The 23,531-nt window shown below is 42.7% G+C and overlaps 1 protein-coding gene across 1 annotated transcript in view; it reads left to right on the forward strand.

Annotated features, from left to right (window-relative positions):
* Positions 1–23,531, forward strand: part of Plcl2 (phospholipase C like 2) — a 179,496-nt gene that overhangs the window by 140,387 nt on the left and 15,578 nt on the right. Inside the window, exon 5 of the mRNA XM_048355928.1 lies at positions 17,006–17,115. Coding sequence (XP_048211885.1) covers positions 17,006–17,115 — 110 coding nt within the window. The remainder of the gene's footprint in view (positions 1–17,005; positions 17,116–23,531) is intronic.

A 23,531-nucleotide genomic window follows, 5' to 3' on the forward strand; every position in this document is an offset into this window, starting at 1 on the left:
ATTTAATAAGGCATATTTGAAAAGGAAATCCACCTTAACAATCTGAAGCACGTTGCTTAGAAATGTAGACACATAATAAGGAAGGACAACAAGATCAGTTAAGGTAGTAGATATTACTGCTTTGGGGGAGGGGAAGTTGGTGACAGCTCTTTGACTCTGTGTACATGTGTATCAAGTAAACATGAAATTTAGGGAGAGAGAGGAGAGGGGGAGGGAGAGGAGAGGAATTCCAGGGCAGAAGCTGCCTGGGAAGCTGAGGTATCCCTAGCGTTGTGGCCACACCCACAGGCCTTGGACTCAGAGCTGGCCTGTATGCTCCAGGGGAGAGCCTGGTTCCTCATTCCCAGGGCACATTTGTTCCTGTCTTTTAGAATGACTGGGAGGTGGGAGCTTGGAGCTCACCCTGAGAGAAAGCCCCACTCCCCCAGCCTTGGTAAATAGCAGCTTCTTTCTAAAAGCTCTTGAGGGGAGGGGGGGTAGTCTCATGCACAGCCATCTTGCTCTCTGAATTAACTGGGACATAAGATAACCTTCCAAATACCCAAATACCCTTCTTTTCTGTTCAGTGGGAATATTTTTATACTGGATCCTATACATTCCTATTTTCTTAGTTTTGGTTTCCCAAATGTTATTTGAACTTTAGTGTGTGTGACTGGGCCGTGCATCTGTGACTGAGCCGCAGTTGACCACAGTGGTCCCCCAAGAATCCCCTTACCTTGTGCTTGCAGTGGCCTGCTTGCTGTGAGTTCAGATTCACCTCTCCCCCTGTGTGTAGTTAAATTCCATCGCCTTGCCCTTCAACTGTCTATTTGTGCACAACTCTTCTACTCCCTTTCTGGCTGCTGGTGTCTGCTGAGCAGTTGGGTCTCTGGTGACCAAGCCTGATGGATTTGTCTTAGCTAAAAACACATGAGCCCCACCCCCCACTGCTGTGTGGGGAGGAGTACAAGGTCCAGCCACTTGGGCCTTTGATTGCTCAGAGACCTGTCTTTGTAATTTTTTATTTTTATTTTTGCAAAGTCCTCAGATGTCAGTACTCTTAGGAGCTAAGCTGAACAGATAAGCAACCTGTCCCCATCATCCCTGGGTTCAACTCACATCATTAGCTAGCACACAGCTCATCATCTGCAAAATTTATTCTCAAAGCACTCTCCAGGGGTTCTGTTAGAAAAGATTTTCAAAAGGAAAACCAGGAGCCTTCTGTTTTTGTTGTTTTTTGTTAGTGTTTCTCAGCTTTGGTTTGTAGAAGTAAAAGCTTCCCTGGGAAGCCAAAGCCATATTCTCTGTGCAGTGACATGTATGATGTTATTGTCACTAGGCCCCTCTCTGCTTCACTTTCCTTCTTCTAAGTGTCCTAGGATCCCCTGATAGCCTGTGAGTTCTCAAGTACAGTGATTTATGACCAGTTGCATAAGAGGCAGTTCTGAATGGCTTGATTACAACAGCTTACATAGATTAAGCAACTAAACAAGTTGTTGCCCACAGTGTTTTAGGATACCCTAATTGGAAGGTGAAGAGTGGCCTGTGAAGCTGACACCTGATCCAGACTCCCAGGTTCCCCTTGGGAAACCTAATAGATGTCCTAAAGTAAATGAGACTCGGTGATCCTACAACTGTGTATGGACTCAGTGGGTCCTCTCCTAGACACTCCCTGATTAATTAAGAATAATTAGGGCTGGGAATATGGCCTAGAGGGCAAGAGTGCTTGCCTCGTATACATGAAGCCCTGGGTTCGATTCCCCAGCACCACATATACAGAAAACGGCCAGAAGTGGCGCTGTGGCTCAAGTAGCAGAGTGCTAGCTTTGAGCAAAGAGAAGCCAGGGACAGTGCTCAGGCCCTGTCCAAGGCCCAGAACTGGCAAAAAAAAAAAAAAAAAAGAATAATTAGTGGGGCTGGGAATATGGCTAATGATAAAGTGCTCGAGCCTCATATACATGAAGCCCTGGGTTTGATTCCTTAGCACCACATGTATAGAAAAAACCAGAAGTGGCGCTGTGGCTCAAGTAGCAGAGTGCTAGTCTTGAGCAAAAAGAAGCCAGGGACAGTGCTCAGGCCCTGAGTTCAAGCCCCAGGACTGGCAACAAAAACAAAACCAAACAAAGAATAATTAGTAAGCAGGGAATCTGTGAGAAGTCAAGAAGCAACTAAGCCATCAGTGTTCCCTCCCCCATTTAGTTCCCTCTATCTTGCCTTCATCACTCTTAAGGGAGCATAGGAGAAATGGTCACAAAGGTGACAAGAAAAACTTCACAAGAAACAACTGGTATCTGAAAGCCCTCATACTCTGTGCTCACCCAACTGTTTTCTATGAGTGTGATCAGAGTCTTCTGGCTACTTGTTAATAGTTTGTGTGTATGTTTGTGGGGTGTGTGTGTGTGTGTGTGTGTGTGTGTGTGTGTGTGTGTATGTATAAAATTATCACATTAGTGTTATACATGTATCTCCTAACAGATATCCTTGGGTCATTTATTAAATACATTAGCCTGCATGATCTCTAAAGCCTTTCAGCTCTGAAATGCTACAGTCTTTGATTCCTATAATATAAATATGTAATGGGGCATATATAAAGGATTGGGAAAAAGTGAAAAAAATGCATGCTAAAAATGTTTTTACAGTAATTTAGGTAAGCCATCTTACAACACGGAGTTGAAGCAGCATTAATATACACTGTTTCACTGTAAGTCATACTTTCATTACAAGACAATACAAGACAATTATGTGTTAACTAATAAGGAAAACCACTGTCTCCCACTTGTAGGGTGTGTTTCATGACAAGATAGTATACTGATTGCTGATTGGAAATAAAAAGGTGGAGCCTGTCAGTGAGTGGCTTAGATACTTCCATTCAGGTGTAAATGAGGTGTGAAGGAGGGAGCTTTTTTGGTGGGTTTTGGTGGGAGGAGGCAGGGCTGGAGCCAGGGATTGGAGAGCCCGCTGGCCTCAGTAAGTCACACAAAGGGATGCGAACACCCTAGGAGGGCAGAGCTTAGGTGTGCTGCCAGTGAAAATCAAATATATCCAGCTGAAAGGAAATGTTTGATCAGAAAATAGATGAAATTAGGGTTAAAAATTCAACGTAGGCTCAAATGGTGGAAGCCAGAGATTAGCATTTCCTAAAGCTTAATTCAAGGAACACTAGTCATGCTCAATGGGCAAGTTTTCATCATCACAATACAACTTGTACACCATGGACATTCTATCAATGTACATGCTACCTACTCTCCTGTGGAACTCATTGTGTTACATTCTCACTGTTATAAAGCCCTGTTTCCAGTTCTGTCTGCCAGTGTCTTGAATGCTTCAGAAAACTGGTAGAGACAGTAGTGTCAGTCCTTTAGGGACTGGTTGAGTTGTCTTGTTGAGTTGAACACTCCATGTGCTATACCCTCGGCAACAGAGTAGATGTGGAAGCGTTAGCTGGGGAGTAGGTTGGTTGTGAGGTCTTGTACCTGCATCAAAGTAGCATTGTCAAAGGGAGATAGCTTGTCAAGGGAAATAGCTGGTGGGTTGTCAAAGCAGCTTAGTAGAGCTTGGGATGGAGATCAGGCTCAAGGATAGAACTGGCTGTCATCCAAGAGGAAGAGCTGCTTGAGTGGACGAGTTCTCTGGGGAAGAAAGAGCTAGAAGGAAATACAGAAAATCCCGGGGCAATCAGACCTGATGTCTTTACCCTGGAGGCTAAACAGCTGCCCACATACCTGGTCTCTCACCCTGCTCTACTTTGTCTTTTTCTGTGATACTCACTACCTTCTGATATGCCATATAATTGTGTCTGCTTATCAGCTGTCATTTATCATCCTTCAGCTAGAGAATAAACTCTTTGAGGGCAGGGCATCTGTTTGTTCACATCATATCCCAGACACCAAAAATAGTGCCTGGCACGGAGCTGGTACCCCAAACTAATTAAGCTCAAGTGGATACAGGATGCTGCAGTTATTCAGCAGCTCTTTCCCCACAGTCTGCCCAGAAGCTGGGGTCAACAGTGAGAATTCTGCCTTGTCTTGGTGGGGGTAGGGACATCTCCAGGTCCAGTGTCGTCCCCATGCTTGGGTCTGAGTGTAATCGAGCATAACACTGCTCTGCAGGTATGAGCACTCTGAGTAACTGGGAAGTCTGTCTAGGGTGAGAGTTGGATCAAAACTGAGGCAGTTGTTTGTCTAGGAGGCAAGGCTCTAGCCCAGGGAAGAGCAAGTGAGTGACATAAAGTCCATGGTCTCCAAGTGGCCACATAGAGTGTCACATGGCAAAGCAGCAGGCCAGCAGCTTAAACAGAACCTTGAACCAACAAACCCAAGTGTTAGACTGCATTGAGAGAATTCTGTATGCCAGGCATGGTGGCTCAGGCTTATAATCCTAGCTATGCAAGAGGCAGGAATAGGGAGGATCAAGATCTGGGCCAACACAGGCAAAATGTGAGACATCATCCCAACAGAAGATGGCTAGTATAGTGAAGCACATCTGTCATCCCAGCTCCAGCAGAAAGGACAAATAGATCTCTGTCCAGACTAGTCTGGGCAAAAAGTGCCCAAAGATACAAGGGCTAGAGGTGTAGCTAAAGTGGTTGATCATCTACCTAGCAAACTTGAGTCTCAGTTTGGGGGGGAGGGGGAGAGAAAAGAGCTATTTATGGATGGCCACACCAGTATTGTAACAGGATTTACTCATGGGTTGGATGTGCAGTAGGAAGAGAGAAAGAGGAGCATGAGGCTGACTAGAGATCTTTTACTCCATCCTACAGGGATGGAGCTAGGTTTACCATACTGGAAAAGACAAAGGCAGGCAGGTATGGATCCCAGAGTGACGATCAGGGTTGTTCAGGGGCATGTTAATTTGATATACCAGCTGACCCCTGGTATAGAATCCAAGAGAGAAGTCTAGGCTGAAGGTAATGAATCTGGAAGCCTCTTAAGGCCAGATGCTGATCCCACCTAAGTTGACTGGGTTAGAGAAGATGCATGCATAGCCCTGCAGTGCACAGATGTCAGAGATGCAGAAGAACATGCACTGGTACCTGAGGGGTGACAGCCAGAGGAAATTGAGGTGCTTCCCAGAGGCCCCGCTTCCTCTGCCATCTCCTGGTTCTCACAGCTCTTGACAGCTTGGGGAAGATGTGGGGAAACTGATGGAGGTCATGATGGTGGGGTGCTTGCAGGGTGGCTTCACACCTCAGGAAGGCCATATGGCAATAAGTTTCCGTTACAAATTAAGTGCACACTGGCGCAGTGATTCGGTCTTTTCTATAGATACGCATACATACTTGTGGAGGGACATGTGTGTGGTTTTCGGTGTAACACTGAGAGCAACCCAAATGTTTGACAGAAAGGTCCTGGCTAATACATTTTGCTTTTACTGGCTAATACATGCTTGTGATGGAACATTATGCTGCCATGATAAAGGACTATGTATGGGTGTTCATGTGTTTACCCAGATACATTGCATATAGGTGAAGAAGATCTCATACAGATAAAAACATATACATCTTGACTTTAAAAGCAAAACAAATATTGTGGGTTGTTTCTAATATCTGTTTAGAAGGCAAGTAGATAGAGCCTACATGTTTGAGAGTTCCTTCTTTCTTGAAGGACACATAAGAGGAACAATAGGGACTGGCTGGCAGGAAGGGAATGGGACTCCAGGAAGTGGGAGAGAACGACAGGCTTTTACATAGCCTACTTTCCTTTTTACCTTGCTGGTATTGCCTACTGAGAACTAGAGTAAGAGGAGAAGAGGAGGTACAGCGTAAAGGCAAGGGGTGGTGAGCAGGGCTTTGGGTGTCCTGGTTATGGTTCAAGCCACTGAGGAGAAGAGAAGAGAGGAGTCAAGAGTAGTGATCCAAACAAAAATATTACAGGTACATTGGTGCTGGGGATCAAACCACATGCCAGCATTCTGCTCCCACCAAAAAAACAGAAACTGTTCTCTATCATATGTTGGGAAAGAAGGTCTCTGGTTCTCTGTGAAATGAAATGAACAGAGTCTTGCTAGCCAGTGTTTTTCAGATTATCCCACCCAGCTGAGCCATGTGGGCATGTATTTAGATGATGGCCTAGTAAAATAGACTCACAAAGGATGGTGAGTTATGCATTTCATCTCGCTGTGTTCCCCCAGATGGGAAATGCTGGCAGTGAGGAGCCCTCCTGCCTGTCATCCATTCACAGACTGGGCTGCTGCTGCTGCGGCTGCTGCTGCTGCTGCTACTGCTACTGTGGGATGGTGTACCAGGAACTCTGCATCCATCTGGTCCATGGGCCAGGAGAGACTTGGTTTGTCTGTTGTGTCTCATGTGGATATGGGATTCAACAGTTCAAAATCAATCCTAAAACAGTTTGGCTTTTATTAATGCCAAGATTATGTGAGAAGAAGTCCTAGAAAAAGAGACTAGCAACTGGCCTGATGGAAAGCAATGAGGGATTTCCATACTTCCACAAGGATGGGAATGCCACACCTACCCCACACGCCTGGGACTGCACCAGAGCCTATAGTTAACCAAGGCTGTATATCTTAGATAGATAGACAGACAGATATGTAAATTAGTTGGGGGAGGTAATCAGAAGTCTGAATTCTGTTCTTAGGGCAACAAGGCTCATATCACAATATGTGTTAGTATTGTTTTTGAGCTGATCATCTGAGTGAGGTCCCACATACACCTACATTTTGTAGAACTCCATCTTCCAGAAAATACCCACCTTGAAAATGTGCATATCTAGTTATTCTACATAAGTTAAAGGAGATTTAACCCTTTACTTTCAGCTTCCATTTTTGAGAACACCAAAATATTTTGTTCCAGTTATGTTTAAGACAGCAAAATAAAATTTTTAGTTGAAAAGAAATCTTTAAATGCATCAATCAGCTTAAGATCATTATGTCTCTTCCCTGGGTGATTTTTCCATTAAGTTCCATCCTATTCCATTTGCTTCTATAAAAAATGCATCCATGTGCTACAAGCTGTATTTTAGATTCCTATCATTTGAATTGACAGAGAAAACCCCACCTTGAATGTTTGACAGGACACGTGCTTTCTTTTTGGCAAGGAAGCTGCGCTCAGTTCAGCTGGGAGAGGAGTTGGCGCCTTGCCTCTGGGTAGTCCTCACCTCCCTTTCAGAGCCACAGCTGCTCTTCATACCTTTTTATTACATACGATAGTTTTTTAAAAATAGGGCTCATTAGTTTCCAACTAATTTTGTTACCTGTGATGGGAAGCAGGAAATTTGATAGAACTGTAAATTTATCTTCTATGCATTCCAATGCAGTTGCATTAATGTTCTGAGTTAATTTAATTATAGCACGTGAGACAGGACATATTTGTACCTACTTATTTATTTTCCAAAACTATGCTGATGCTTAATTTATCAGCCTTACAGTACATTTTTTTTGAAAGTATTTAACTTTTATTTTTTTTTCAAATTTTTATTATCAAACTGATGTACAGAGAGGTTACAGTTTCATACGTTAGGCATTGGATACATTTCTTGTACTGTTTGTTACCTTGTCCCTCATGCCCCCCACCCTCCCCCCTTTCCCTCCCCCCCCCCAGGTGTTCAGTTCACTTACCCCAAACAGTTTTGCAAGTATTGCTTTTGTAGTTATTTCTCTTTTTTTTTTTTACCCTGTGTCTCTCAAATTTGGTATTCCCTTTGAATTTCCTACTTCCAATACCAGTAAACACGGTTTTCAATATACTCAGATAAGATTACAGAGATAGTGTAGGTACAACCATAGGAAGGTGATACAAGAACATCCTCAATAATAGAAACTACACATACACATAGGACGTTGAAAGTAGTTACAACTGTGATATAACAATTGTTTCCATAACATGGAGTTCATTTCACTTAGCATCATCTTATGTGTTCATAAGGGTATAGCTATTGGGCCTTGTGATGCTCTGCTATGACTTGCCTAAACCTGTACTAATTATTCCCAATAAGGGAGGCCATAGAGTCCATGTTTCTTTGGGTCTGGCTCACTTCACTTAGTATAACTTTTTCCAAGTCCTTCCATTTCCTTACAAATGGAACAATGTCATTCTTTCTGATAGAGGCATAAAATTCCATTGTGTATATGTACCACATTTTCCTGATCCATTCATCTATGGAGGGGCATCTGGGTTGGTTCCAGATTCTCACTATGACAAATTGTGCTGCGATGAACATTGTTGTGCTGGTGGCATTACTGTGATTTTGTTTGTGGGCTTTTGGATAGATACCCAACAGTGGGGCTGCTGGGTCATAGGGGAGTTCTATATTGAGCCTTCTGAGGAATCTCCATACTGCTTTCCAGAGTGGCTGAACCAGTTTACATTCCCACCAACAATGAAGTAGGGTTCCCTTTTGGCCACATCCCCTCCAACAATTGTTATTATTAGTTTTCTTGATATATGATATTCTTGCTGGGGTGAGATGGAATCTCAATGTTGTTTTGATTTGCATTTCCTTTATGGCCAGTGATGTAGAACATTTTTTCATATGTCTATTGGCCATTCTCATTTCCTCATCAGAGAAGTTTCTTTGTAAGTCTTTAGCCCACTTGATGAGGGGGCTATTGGTTCTTTGCAGTTTTGTTTTGGAAGAAGTTAATTTTTTTAGTTCTGCATATATTTTAGAGATGAGGCCTTTGTCTGTTGAATGTCCGGTAAAGATCTTCTCCCAGTCTGTGGGCTTTCTGTTTATCTTGCGAGCTATGTCCTTTGCCGTGCAGAAGCTCTGCAGTTTGATGCAGTCCCATTTGTCCAACCTTTCTTTGATTTGTAGCCTTTCAGGGTCTTTGTTAAGGAAGTTCTGTCCTGTGCCAAGGAGCCCAAGTGTTTCTCCTACTCCTTCCTTTAGTGTTTTCAGGGTGCCTGTTTTGATTTCAAGGTCTTTAATCCATTTGGAATTGATTTTGGTGCAGGGTGATATATAAGGATCTAGTTTTAGTTTGTTGCATGTGTTGAGCCAGTTTTGCCAGCACCACTTGTTAAAGAGGCTATCTTTCTTCCATACTATTGTTTTAGCTCCTTTATCAAAGATTAAGTAGGCGTAGTTCTGTGGGTTCAATTCTGGGTCTTCAATTCTGTTCCATTGGTCTTCAGGCCTGTTCCGGTGCCAATACCAAGCTGTTTTTATTACTATAGCTTTATAATACAGCTTGAAGTTGGGTATTGTAATTCCTCCAGCAATGTTCTTTCTGCTTAGGAGTGTTTTTGCTATTCTAGGTCTTTTATTGTTCCATATGAATTTCTGGATTGCTTCCTCTATTTCATTAAAGAATGGTGTTGGGATATTAATGGGTATTGCATTGAATTTGTAGATAGCCTTTGGCAATATTGCTATTTTGATTATATTAATCCTCCCAATCCAGGAGCATGGGAGGTTTTTCCATTTTCTTAGTTCTGACTTAATTTCATTTTTCAAGCTTTTAAAGTTCTCATCAAAGAGGTCTTTCACTTCTTTGGTTAAGGTTATTCCTAGGTATTTTATGTTTTTGGGGGCTATTGCAAAAGGAGTTGCTTTCCTGATTTCAGCCTCGGTCTTCTGGTTGTTAGCAGAGAGAAAGGCCATTGATTTTTGAAGGTTTATTTTATATCCTGCAACTTTGCCAAAGTTTTGGATCAGCTCTAGTAGCTTGGGGGTAGAGTCTATGGGATTCTTTAGGTATAGGATCATGTCATCTGCGAAGAGAGAAAGTTTAACTTCATCTTTTCCTATTTGTATCCCCTTTATATTCTCTTCTTGCCTAATTGCTCTGGCTAGGAATTCTAGTACTATGTTGAAGAGCAGGGGAGAGAGTGGACATCCCTGCCTTGTTCCTGATTTTAAAGGGAATGGCTTTAGTTTTTCACCATTTAGAGTTATGCTTGCTGTTGGTTTGTCATAAACTGCCTTGATTATATTCAAGAATGTTCCCTGGAATCCCAGTTTTTCCAGGGCTTTTAGCATAAATGGGTGCTGGATTTTATCGAACGCTTTTTCCGCATCCAGAGATAAAACCATGTGGTTCTTTACCTTGCTCCAGTTGATGTGGTGGATTACATTAATTGACTTGCGTATATTAAACCAGCTTTGCATCCCTGGGATGAATCCAGTTTGATCGTGGTGTATGATTTTTTTGATGACCTGTTGAAGTCGATTGGCTAGAATTTTGTTGAGAATTTTTGCATCTATGTTCATCAGGGAGATTGGTCTGTAGTCCTCTTTCCGTGATGAGTCTCTGCCTGGTTTTGGGATGAGGGTTATACTGGCTTCATAAAATGAGTCTGGTAGTGAACGTTCTCTTTCCTTACAGTACATTTTTATCATTAAGTTTTATGCTTCTTAAAACAACTTTGAAGTATTTAAATTGTAAAATATTTTGAAATAAGAATTGGAGATTATGTGAACCACTCTCATGTGTCAATATCTGAGTGGCTTAGATTTTAAAGAAACTGTGGAGCAGATGGCTCATGCCTGTAATCCTAGCTACTCAGACAACTGAGAGCTGAGGGATCAAAGTTCTAGGCTATCCGGGGCAGACAAATTTTACCTCTAGCTAAGCCCCAGGAAGTTGGAACTGGAAGTGTGTCTACTAATGCCTAGTCTTTCAGAAGGGCTTTCTAATCCTGGCTGTTGGTATGCCCTGCACAGGTCTCCATCTTCATCATGACTTCCTGTCCCATCTCCTCACTTTGCTAGTCCATCTTTGCTCAAAGCCATACCTTACCCTCTTGCCTGAAAACCTTCCAGAATACCCGCTAAAAATGTCCATGCTTGAAGCAACTCAAGATCTCCTGAACCAGAAGCCCCCAGAAGCAGAGACCTTCATTTTCAACAGGACCCTCTGGTGACCTTGTTGCATGTTGAGATATCAGATCACTTTCTAGTTTCTCTGGTCTCTGTGACTTCTCTAGAAGCCTGCCCTCATCATTCTCCTACAAGTTCCTTCTTACTCCCCCCTAACCCCCCCCCCCCCGAGCATTGGCACATGCTCTCATGCTCTCCAAATTTTCTGGTGATTGTCACAGCCACCCTTTGTGGTTCATCTGCAGCCAGACACACCTGCCTCACCCCTGGCCACTTCCCAGCCTGGTCAATCCCACTTCCTCTCCATATTTTTTTTCCCGGAAATTAAAAAGCAAGGAGTTGTAAAACATCAAGGCTGCATTGGGACAGTTGTGTGACTTGAATTTCTTACTTAGGTGAGTCTCATCAGATCTTCTGTTCAGCAGCATGCTCTACAGAAGGTAGAGAAATCTGTTTTTAAGGTTCTTACTCAGATAAAGATTTTTGCATTGGACTGCTTCTTTACATAATTTTTTCTCCTCAATGAGATCTTTATATTTACTGTTGTTGTAAATATCGTTATGGGGTTTGAGGGAGGAGATTCCATGTCCCTCCAAGAGTCCACCACTCAGTGACAGTCTCAAGCAAAAAAGATGGATTTATTGGGGAAGGAAAAAGCGAACTGACCGGCCAGAGATGCAGCACAGACTCGGGAGCTGAAACTGAGACCCTAAAAAGCGAGCTGACTGGTCAGGGACACAGTACAGACTCAGGAACTAACACTGTGACCCCAACAGTCCTCAAGCTGGGGTTTATAAAGGTAAAAGCGTAGCACAGATGTATGGGGTTGATGCAGGGGGCAGAGCAAGCAACAAACAAGTTAAGCAAGCCATTTACAGAAGCAGAATTTGGGGATCAGGTTAACCTAATATTTAACTTCATTTTAACAATTGCTACCATGTTTCCCTAGTCAAGATGGAGTCAGCTGTACTCTCTATAACAAATATCTCAGAAGACTTCCTATGGTGTGTTAGAATCAATTTCCTGGTAATTTAGGACCAAAAAGAACAATGCAGTTGTCAATCTTAGGTGTATTCTTGGATTTCTTTTCTTATGTCTATGCTCTGATTCAGTTCAAATATATAATCTCATTCTCTGTACCTCTGCGTTCACCTAGAACTGAGCCAGCACATGTCCAACAGGCTCACTCTGTCCTGTCTCATAGCATTATTATTTTGCACACATAAACCTATGGTGAACTCTTATGCAGGAGCTGAGATGCTTTTCCTAGAAGTAATGCCTAGTGGTTGTAAAACCCCGGGTCATGGAAAATCAAAGATTAAACCCTTCCTTACCATTTCTTTGGAAGTTCTGCATGCCACTCCCATATTTCTTAACTGGTCTGTAAGTACCTGGCAGATTGGGTCTCCCCAGCCTTGCATTGTATTTTGCATGTCACTGTGGAGCAGGAACAGGGGACGTCCTGTTGTACAATGTGGGAATTGTTTTCTTTCCTTGAAACATAAAGTCAAACCAGGTACAGTAGCTCACACCTATAATCCTCACTGAGATGAGGAAAGTATTATGCTAAGTCCAGGAAAAGCTGGGTACAGTGGCACATACCTGTCATCCCATATATATTAGAGACTGAGAGCAATTAGATAGGGATTTGAGACCATTCTTGAGCAAATAAAGTTTGTGATACCCTATGTTAAACCAGTAGCTGAGTGTGGTGGTACATTTCTGTTATCTCAGCTATGACAACACCTGGACAATATTACTTCATAAATAACCAGGTGAAAAAAGGGCTGGAGGGCATGAATTAAATGGTAGTATACCTGCGTAGCAAGCTGGCATGAGGCCCTGAGTTCAAACCCAGGTATCACAAAAAAAGTAAAAGAAAACCAATATATGTTTCAAATCAGTGGATCAGCAAGATCCCTGTAGATTTGCAAAAATCAGCCTCCAGTAATACATACATCTGTTAGAAATAGATGTGTCTACCAGCCAGTAAAATAATGAAATCAAAAAGGAGAAACCAGTAGTCTTGGTCACTTAGTAAAATTCTGCATTTTTGCATTTTGACATAATTTTTCTATTATTCAACTTACCACAGTTTTCAAGACCATTTTAAAAAATAATTTCATTAATGACCTCCCTATGAAGCTTCATCAAAATGTGGATGTTTTAGGTAAAATAGGGTAGGTAGTATTATCTCATGTCTCTCTCTCTCTCTCTCTCTCTCTCTCTCTCTCTCTCTCTCTCTCTCTCTCTCTCTCTCTTTTTTTGCCAGTCCTGGGCCTTGGACTCAGGGCCTGAGCACTGTCCCTGACTTCTTTTTGCTCAAGGCTAGCATAGCACTCTGCCACTTGAGCCACAGCGCCACCTCTGGCCTTTTCTATATATGTGGTGCTGAGGAATTGCACCCAGGGCTTCATGTATACGAGGCAAGCCACTAGGCCATATTCTCAGCCCTCATGTCTCTTTTTAATATGAGCTCACTATTGAAAAGATTTCTGTATGCCTTCCTTTTCAAAATCCTTTCTGTTGGTGGTGGTGGTGGTGGTAGTGTGGGGCTTGAACTCAGGGGCTTGAGTGCTGTCCCTCTTGAGTTGTAGTGCTCTACCACTTTGAGCCACAGCACCACTTCCAGTTTTCTTCTGGCTAATTGGAGACCAAGAGTCTCATGGACTTTCCTGCCCGGAGTTGGCTTTTTTTGGGGGCCAGTCCAGGGGCTTGGATTCAAGGCCTGAACACTGTCCCTGGCTTCATTTTGCTCAAGGCTAGCACTCTGCCACCTGAGCCACAGCGCCCCTTCTGGCCGTTTTCCATACATGTGGTGCTGGGGAATCGAACCAAGAGCTTCATGTGTAGGAGGCAAGCGCTCTTGCCACTAGGCCATATTCCCAGCCCCCGGAGTTGGCTTTTAACTATGATCCTAAGATCTCAGCCTCTTGACTAGTTAGGATTACAGGTGTGAGTCACTAGCATCCAGCTCAAAAAAAAATTTTTTTGTAGTCATGCTTCCTTCCCTGCCTCTGGCTCTGGAGTCTTGTCTGTCTGCTGAACTTCCTGGAAGCAGCTCTCCTAAAATCTGGGGCAGGGCTGGGGATATAGCCTAGTGGCAAGAGTGCCTGCCTCGGATACACGAGGCCCTAGGTTCGATTCCCCAGCACCACATATACAGAAAACGGCCAGAAGCGGCGCTGTGGCTCAAGTGGCGGAGTGCTAGCCTTGAGCGGGAAGAAGCCAGGGACAGTGCTCAGGCCCTGAGTCCAAGGCCCAGGACTGGCCAAAAAAAAAAAAAAAAAAATCTGGGGCAGATGTGTGTCATCATGCCCTTCTTCCATAGTCTTCTTCCACTGTGTTAGGTCCTCATCTGTAATGTGGAATTAATAAGCCCAGTATGGTGGTTGCTCTCATGTCCCCAGCTCCATTGCCTTGTACTCAGTAAGACAACACTAACGGCCCCCAGTGGAACCAGGCTCCACGTGGGTTCCTGAGTGGTTGAGAATCCCCCACTGTTGTGTTACACCTATGTGTAATGAGAAAGCCCATGACTGGCCACATCTGCTCAGACTGTTGTCATCTATGGTCCCATGTTATATCACTTCTGAGTCCCTTCCGGATTTCCTGTCCTACGCACCATGCAGCCCTGGAGCCGTGTTTCTTCCTGTTTACACAGTGCCGTGCCTCTGCTGCTTCTCCCTTATCCCTTCCTTGTCCTCTGTGCCAGTCATAGAGTCCACTCACCAAGTCTTTGCTGCCTCCTGACTTCCAGAAATACAAACACAATGAGTATGAAGGACTCGTGGTTGGAAATTCAGATCTCTTGCAGAAGTCTGGTGTTAAAGTTGAACAGAAGAGTTAGCACATCAGTGCTTTATCTTTGGAGTCCCAGCTGGTGGGTCTGAGCCATGACAGTCCATTCCTGGGAGCCTCCTAGATGTGAAGGTGGGAGGAGGATGGGAAGGGAGGGAGAGAGGAGCAAGAGGAAGAAGGGTAAGAGGGAAGCTCTGAGTTTTAGAACATAATTGCCTCCTATCTATGGTCCTTGTTTGCATCTTTGGTTTCTTGTTTTTTCTCATATGTTAAAACAAGCAAGTCCATTAGAAGCATGCTATGGGATGTAGCCCATTGCCTGAGCCACTTACCCGCACTCAGGTAGAGGGTTTTACTCAGTCAAGTTGGGATGTCCTCAGGTACCATCATTAGCAAAAGAAAAGATGGACTAGCAGAGTGGTCCTTGTGCTAGTTCCCTAGGTAGTAGAATCAGTTTTACTAGTGACTGCTTTCTTGAACTCAGGGAGGTTCTTGTGTCTTGTTGGTATGACAGGAAGTTGAACCATGGTTCCTATTAGGTGGAGGAAAAACAGACAGGAGAAAAGCTAAGTTGGCAGCTTATTATATTTATCCTACATATATGTCATCTTTTGCCTGATTCTCAGTCAGGAACAGTCATTGTTAATCACTGCATGGTGGCTTTGAGGTGCTGTTGCATAGGAAGAGATTCAAAACCAGGGCATCAACCTAAGAATAAGTTCTACAAAATAACACAGAAAGCCAGGCATGGTGATGTACAACTGTAATCCCAGCTACTTGGGAAATTGAGGTAGAAGGGTGGTAAGTTAGAGGCTAGCCTGGGCAAATTATGAGATCCTTTCTAAAAATGCAAGTGTAATAAAGCTAGTGATGCTGGTCTGTGGTAAAGTGCTTGTCTATCACGTATGAGACCCTGGATTCAGTCCACCATAAGAAAAAAGCAAAGGAAAAATGTCTTTAGACGTTTATAAATGTTCCAATTCATTTGTCATAGTAAAGATTGGAAATAACTAAGTATGCATTAGTAGGGGACCACCCCACCCAGCTCACCTGGGACTCTGCAGCTCCTAGGAGCTTCTTTCTGTCAAAAGAAGAAAAAAACAACAACAATGTGAAAAATCCCTGAATCAAATTTGAATTTGAAGTACTAGAAAACTCCTATCTTCCCTGAAAAAAACAAAATATATGCTAGCTCTGCCCAGTGAAAAACCAAGAAAACAATGAGAACTAGTAACAAAGAATACCTGGGCAAGGATGTTGTTCCTCCTTCTTCCCCCTTCCCTCCTTTCTCGTTCTTCCTCCCTCCTTCCTTCTCCCTCCTTCCTCCTTCTTCTTTTCTCAGTCTGCCTTCTTCCTTCCTCCTTCTTCTCTCCTTCCCTATCTCCTCTCTCTCTCTTCTTTCTTCTCCCTTCTCTTTCCCCTCTTCCCTCATCTCTGTTCCCTTTCCTCTGTCCTCTTCCTTCTTTCCTCCCTTTTCTCCTTCCTCTCCCTTCTCTTCACATCTACAGTGGTTTATGTATTTGGTGAGTCTAGAGTATCTTGTACCAAAAAAACCCAAAAAACCAACAACAAGGAAGTTGCCCAAGGCTACCTGGTCATTTAAGAAGGGTGAAATGCTATGAAGGGTGAAAGGCTATGAAGGAATGCTAAAAAGAATCCATGAGTTTTAAAGACTAGGAATTAAAAGACCATTGTACCTGTTCTTGCATGGCTCTGGGACCATCTTTGACTATTTTGAAGAGTAAGAGGGAGTATTCATCGGATCAGATAAATTCTAGTCCAAACTCATAATTCAATTTTGTACCTATTGCCTCCCAACTCCCAAGGGTTGAAAAGTACATTTGCCAATTTATCTCCTACTACTCTTCCCCCCCCCCTCCCTCCCTTCTTCCCTCCCTTTTTTTTTAATTTTATTTTTTGCCAGTCCTGGGGCTTTGAACTCTGGGTCTAGGTACTGTCCCTGAGCTCCTTTTGCTCAAGGCTAGCACTCTACCACTTGAGCCACAGTACCACTTCTGGATTTTCCTGTGATTAATTCGAAGTAAAAATCTCACAGACCTTGCTACCTGGGCTGCTTTGAACCGTGATCCTCAGATCTCAGCCTCTTGAGTAACTAGGATTACAGGCGTGAGCCATCGATGACCAGCAGCTTCTATTCTTGACCAAGAAGAAACATCTTTCCTGCTCAAAAGTAGTAATGGCACTAACAATCGCACACAGGTCTGCCCTTCTAAACTGTGAGGAACAATCCCTGACTTCTAAGATTCCTTCTTTCTGCATTTGATTTTTGCTATTTCCTCCCCAATACTACTTCCTTTACATGGATGCATTTATGGAATTCTGTATCAGATTATAATCTTTTTAAGATACCTAAAAAAATAACTACAGCCTGTTGATTACCACCCATAGGCAGGGAAGTGATACAATTTTCTTTTTTCTTTCAGCCATGGAGTTCCATGAACACCTACACAGCATAGGCACCAAGGAGGGTCTGAAGGAACGAAAACTACAGAAGGCTGTGGAGAGCTTTACCTGGAATATTACCATCCTAAAGGTACCTGCAGAGCTGTTTCTGAGTAGTTCTTTGGTTGTCACTTGTCCTGTGCTACTTCCCCTTTGAAGCTCGTTCCCACCTTGCTCCTTTGCAGCCAGGGAGGCTGAGGTAAAGGGCAGAGCTCAACCTCTGCAGGCTGTGGGCACTGTCCCTGGGCATTGTGCATTCTCATTTTAACCTGAAAACATTTTAAGCTTTACAAATGCCACTTGGTATATGTGAAACTGGAAATATTGATGACAGAGGAATGATTGGAAATTTAAAGATCCAGTTAGTCACATGACATTGAACTGAAGTACAACCATAGCCTTCGAGCTAATAGGAAGGAAGGACTCATATGTTGCAGAGTCAAAGGAAATCTGTACAGGGATTGCCCTTGGAAAGAGATTTTTCCTTCAAGGGAGATGCCACTTATATTTATGTATATTTCAGCATGTGTACTTCTTAAGCATAACTTGTATTACTTTTATTATAAAATAGTTCTTTGTTTTCATTACAGAAAATGTCAAAGAGCATTAAGGAGAAGTGCGCCCACCATCCAGAGACAGTTTGTGTTGTAGGCTTTTGCTGTGCATGTTTTTCAGTCATATATATAAAATTCTATAAAATTTTATATATAAATATATATATAAAATTTTATATATAAATATATATATATAAAATTCTGCATAGGTAACTTCTATTTTTTGAGTTTTAATCCCTGCTGCTTTTATTGGTCCTCTCGATGTTTGGAACATAGATAAGAACAACAGAACTTATTTCTTTCTGGACTTAAACAACTAAATGTAAATTTGCTCTCTAGTATTTACCTTCCAGACTTTGTACTCTGTCGTATTGAAGACTGTAAACACAGCTGCTCTTCTAGTTTTCTTGTTCCTTCTCACGTTAAAACGTCTACCCCTGAGGTGACAACAGTTTTCTGATTGCATTTAATAAAAGGTCCCTCTTCCAATGCCAGACAGCCTGCATTTAGCAATGTTGATTCCCTACTCATTTTATAATTAAAGTTATTTCCTTCTTCAGGCACTTTTGAAACTTCCTACACATGCACTTTTGTAAATGTGTGTATCTCTGGATCTCTTGCTTAGACTTTAACTAAGTGGTGTGCAGGTCAGTAAACAGCAGGTTTTCTAGTGAGAGGGATTTGGCTTTGCAGCTTGCTGACTCATTGTCAGAGGCAAGCACCCCCATTTCCTTCAACCCTCAAGATAAGCAGCGAGGTTCCATGGCTGGGAACCAAAGCTCATTTTGCTTTTCTTGTATTGTATAATAGTAAGCAGGCACAGGGACTAACCTTTCACCAACCAATTACCCTTGCTTCTGAGACCCAGGATCCTGAGCCCTTCCTGCAACTTGTTTGTGTAGGGGCAGAGCGTCCACAGAGGCAGGCGTCTTCTGCCTGCATGTGTGCTGGGATGAGCGGACAGGAGGAGGTGAAAGGTATGCATGTCTCTCATGCACATGGGGACAATCACAGGAGTGTGACTCCCCAGTAACCCACTGAGGTCTTGGTGCTGGCAGAGCATCTTCTTTTCCACAGGGGCAGGGAGCCCCGGGAGGGCTGAGAGGCAGGCAGGAGGTGATTTAGGTGAATGAATGCTCAGACAACAGTAGTAAATCATTGTCTTCTGGAATTGAAGGGTCCTCAGAAATGATCAGGTGCTTTGGCCAATGTGTGTCTAAGGACGTTCTACTCTCTCACCTTCCTTCCTGCAGATGTGAAGTTAGTTACTTCTTGAACAGAGAAGGAGCCAAATGTAACTATTTGAGTCTTTGCTGAAGCTGTTTAAAGGCAGATGTGGAAGTCCCAGGGGGCCATTTCCAGCCTCTACTGATCTCCAAGGGCCTTTAGCACACCATCAGCACTCCAGTGAGCTTGATGTGGGGCTGAAATTCTCTGGTCTCTACATTAGAAATGCAGAATGTTAGGTCCCACCGAGCTCTGTGGAGAGTTTCAGACCAAGAGCCAGTGGAGGTGGGTTCCTGCACACACATTAATGAAAGGTAAAGTGCTGTGGTGTATTTTAAAAGTAGGTATAGCCATGTGATGGGTAACAGGTCCATGAATGTTTCCGAGAGGCTGCAGCTGGATAGGAGCTTGGCAGAGCCTATGTGAAGGCCAGGTGTGGAGTGGAAAAATCTGTGTGTGCTTTGCCCCTGCTATGAGGACTTTGTCCCTCTCTTCTGTATTTCATAAGCTTAAGCTTTCAGTAGAAGAATGAGTGCTCAGGATCTAAAACAAGCCGACTAGTCTTTCTTAAGCTCCTGCATTTTCCGCAGAGAGGAAAGGAACAGTTCTCCCCACTGTTTTCTTTGCGGTGAGCCTGGGGAGATGGCATCCCTGGGGACCTTGTGGTGTGCAGCAGTGTGTGACTGCTGGAGACACAGAGACTTGGGGAGAGCATTGGTGACCACAGATGTGGATCAGGAGGCTAGAACATGGAGATTGCTGGGCTGGTTAAAATTGCACCCAGGTGAGCCTCACTGCACAGCTGCCAGGTCACAGCCTCCAGGGCTGGGCCCCAAGGAGTCTGCTTACCCACAGGTTGAGACATACTAAAACCCTCAATGCCAATGCTCCTAAACCAGAAGAAACTCTTCTGTTTGTGTAAACCACAGAGGAATCAAGGCAACCAACCACTCAGAATGCCAGGTTCAGTCCTTGCTAAACAAGGACTTTTATCTTCCTGAGAAAAACCTCTTGCAGTGAGAGAGTTGCTTACCTCTAAGAACCATCCACCAAGTCAAAAAAATAATAATAATCTTAGCTGGGTGCTCGTGGCTCATGCCTATAATCCTAGCTACTCAGGAGGCTCAGACCTGAGGATCACAGTTCAAAACCAGCCTAGGCAGGAAAGCTTGTGAGGCTCTCATCTCCAATTAGCCACCAAGAAGCTGAAAGTGGAGCTGTGGCTCAAGTGGTAGAGTGCTAGCCTTGAGCAAAAAACTCTCAGAGACAGTGCCCAGACTCTAAGTTCAAGTCCAGGATACACACACACACACACACCTTTGCTCATTTTAGTGTATTTTTTTAATTTGGAGAATTGTTTGAAAATACAGAACAAAGGAGAGATAAGATGCCCGTGAGGATAGACCTGCTCCGAATCTGTGATTTGCACCTTGGTGTATTTACTTCCACTCATGATTTTTCTTGACAAGAGAGCGCTGATTTACCTTTATAAATGCATCATCATTATAAACACTTCTTTAGTGTAGAGAAGATAAACATTTTTAAAGGACCTTAGATCTTCCTTTGAAACAAAAAAACCCAAACTTTTTGTGAAGAGGGAGGGTTATGAGAATTGAATCCAGGGCCTCATGCTTTGCTAGGTAGATGCTTTACCAATTAAGCTGTGCCTCCAGCCCTTTTTTCTTTAGTTAATTTGGGGTTTTAACTTTGCATGTCCATTTATGTACACAATGCATCATCATACTTCATGCCACCGTTCCATCGTTCTCTCCCATCTTATCTCCCCATCTCTTTACATTTCTAGTTCCATTTTTACACATGCACTTTGAGTATTATGACTGTATTCACCCAGCATTCCTCTTTTTGTCCATGGCCCTCTTTTTAGCCCCTCCCCAGTCAAAAACATTTGCGCCTCCTGATAATCCATTGTATTAAATTGTTAATTGTTGAAAGCAGTATACCATGGAAACCCACCACTGTGTATACCACATTTTAGATGGTTTGATTGTATGGCCTTGTATGTGTTTTCATATATGTTCCTATTTTATATCTAATATGGGATAGTGTCTTGTGTTTGTGCCTGGTTTGAACCACAATTCACCTACTTAGGCTTTCCGAGTAGCTGGGATAACAGGTGCATGCTACCATGCCCAGGTATTTATTGAGATGGAGTCTCACTAATTTTTGTCCAAGATAGCCTCAAATCATGATCTTCCTACCTATGCTTCCTATGTAGCTGAGATTACAAGCATGCACTACTATCCCCTGCTTCTTTGGGGTCTCAATAACTTTTTGCTCAGATTGGCATCAAACCATGAATCTACTGATCTTCTCCTCCTTGGTAGCTGAAATTATAGGCATGAGTTTCTGTACCAGTAACATTTTATATGTATATGAGTGGGTGGGTGGGTGGATGGATGGAGGGAGGGAGGGAGGTACATTTTTACTGAGTCTGATTTATACCCTTTTTTTTTTCATTTTGTTGTGCTTGGTAGCACATAAAATACTGTGCAGTTCACAGACACCTCCCAGGAGCCTCAGATAGGATGAAATACATTGTTTCATTAGATAAACTATAACTGGTCATGTTCATTTTTTAATGCACTAAATATCATGCCACTTAACTTATTAGAAAAGAAAGAAAACACACAAAAGCTAAGTGAATCAGTGAGGAATTTTTACTATAAAAGATACTTATTTTCTCAAAGATCCTACTGAAGTTAACAAAAGAGAAGATGATGGCTGGGTGCTGTGGCTCATGCTTGTAATTCTAGATACTCAGGAGGTTGAGATCTGAAGATCATGTTTTTCAAAACCAGCACAGGCAGGAAAATCCAGACTAAATACAGAAAAGTGGAGACGAATCTCTACTTAATCTCCAAAAAGCCAGAAAGTGGAGCTGTGGCCCAAGTAGTAGAGAACCAACCATGAGTGAAAAAGTTATGGGACAGTACCGAAGCCCTGAATTCAATATCCAGTACCAGTATGGAAAGAAAGGAAGGCAGGTAGACAGAGAGGGAGGGAGGAGGAAAAGCAGGAGAGAAGGAAGGGTAGGGAAAGGAAAAGGAAAAAAGATTATGAACAATGTTAATAGGAGTTGTTTGTCGTGTTGTTGAGTTTTTAGGCTATATGTTTTAGCTGTATTCATTGTTGGTTTATGTTCTGTTATGAAGGATGAAACTATTGTAAGCCTGGCATGGGGGTGTGGGTAACTCCCAGCATATGGAAAGCTACATAGCAATACTCTGCCCACCTAAGAAAAAGAGAGAGAGACTTTTATCAGTCATATTTGTAAGTGGGGAATTAGGTCTGTTGTTATTTTCCCATTGTCCAGATTTAAAATATCTGGGTTAAGGGTGTAGCTCAAGGTTAGGTTACTTGCCTAGCATGTATGAGGCCCTTGGTTTGGTCCCCAGCATCATAAAAACAAATGAAATTTCACATTGGGTCCCAAGACTGCAGCCCCCATGCTTCTTGGTATAAGTTTGGTATTTCCTTTAAGAAATGGTTTTTATCTGTGAATGGAATGGCTGGGCAGATGCCACTCATAAATACTAAGCTAAATCTGTATCACACCTCATAAGAAACTTCCCAACTGCTTTGCAACACATGACTTCATTTTACATTTCTCTCAACAATATTAGGAGTTTTGCCTGCTGGGAACATCCTTGCTAATACTTTGGATTGTTAAATTAGCCATTCTAGCAACTGTGTGGAGATTGAGCATCTTTTAGTATATGTGTATTGAAAAAAAATGATAGAAATGGGTATGGTGACACATAAATACAATCCCAGCTACTCAGGAGGCATAATTAAGAGGATCATGGGCCAAGACCAGCAGAGTAAAAGAGCAAGTCCCCATCTGCAAATGAACTACAAGCAAAAAGACTGAACAGAGCTCCAGCGACAGAGCCCTTATCTAACAAGCTTGAGGCCCTGAGTTTGAGTCTCATTACCACACCAAAAAAATAATAATGAGGATGGGTCTTAACGTGGTTTTCTTTTGTTTCTTTTCATTAGGGTTTGTTAAGGTTCTAAGGTATGTGGATTTATAAGCTTCAAAAGCTTTGGAAATATTCCAGCTGTTTTCCCCTCCAGTTATACATATATAATCTGCAAGATGCTGAAACTTATTTTTCAGTCTTTCATGGTGTTTTTTTAAAAGTTAAACTATATTTTTATTATCTTTAAGTAGTTTCACCAAGGGTTTACCATTCTACATGTCAGTTTATAATGGTCTTGATCATGTCACTCTGTCATCTCTTCTGACCTGTGCCCTGCTGCCCTTGGCAACAGGACAGGGAAACCCCAGAGTAATGAAAAGACTCGTTCTCTCTACGAACATAGGGCTTCTGTCTAAAATAAGTCAGTAAAACAGAGGATGTTTGAACTGACATTTTTTACTTCATTTTACCTAGGGTACAGTATTTATCATGAAGACTTAAATACTTACATGTATTCTTTTTCCGAAAATGATTGTGATGATTTATGTATGACTTTTTCTTAAATGAATCAATGCTCATGTTTTAGTTAGTTATTATTGGTGATGTACTATGTCACCAGTTTTCCTGAAAAGCTTTACTTGACTGAAAGCCATTTCTCTATTTGATGTGTGAAAACTCAGAGTAACTCAAAAAAGGAAAAAAAAGTCAAACTATAGTGTTCATCATCATCAGGTAGGCTATTCTTTCTGATCCATTTAAAACAGTTCCTCTCCCAGCACTTG

The sequence above is a fragment of the Perognathus longimembris genome, chromosome 10 (genome assembly GCF_023159225.1).
Source record: "Perognathus longimembris pacificus isolate PPM17 chromosome 10, ASM2315922v1, whole genome shotgun sequence".
In the NCBI taxonomy this organism is placed as follows: domain Eukaryota; kingdom Metazoa; phylum Chordata; class Mammalia; order Rodentia; family Heteromyidae; genus Perognathus; species Perognathus longimembris.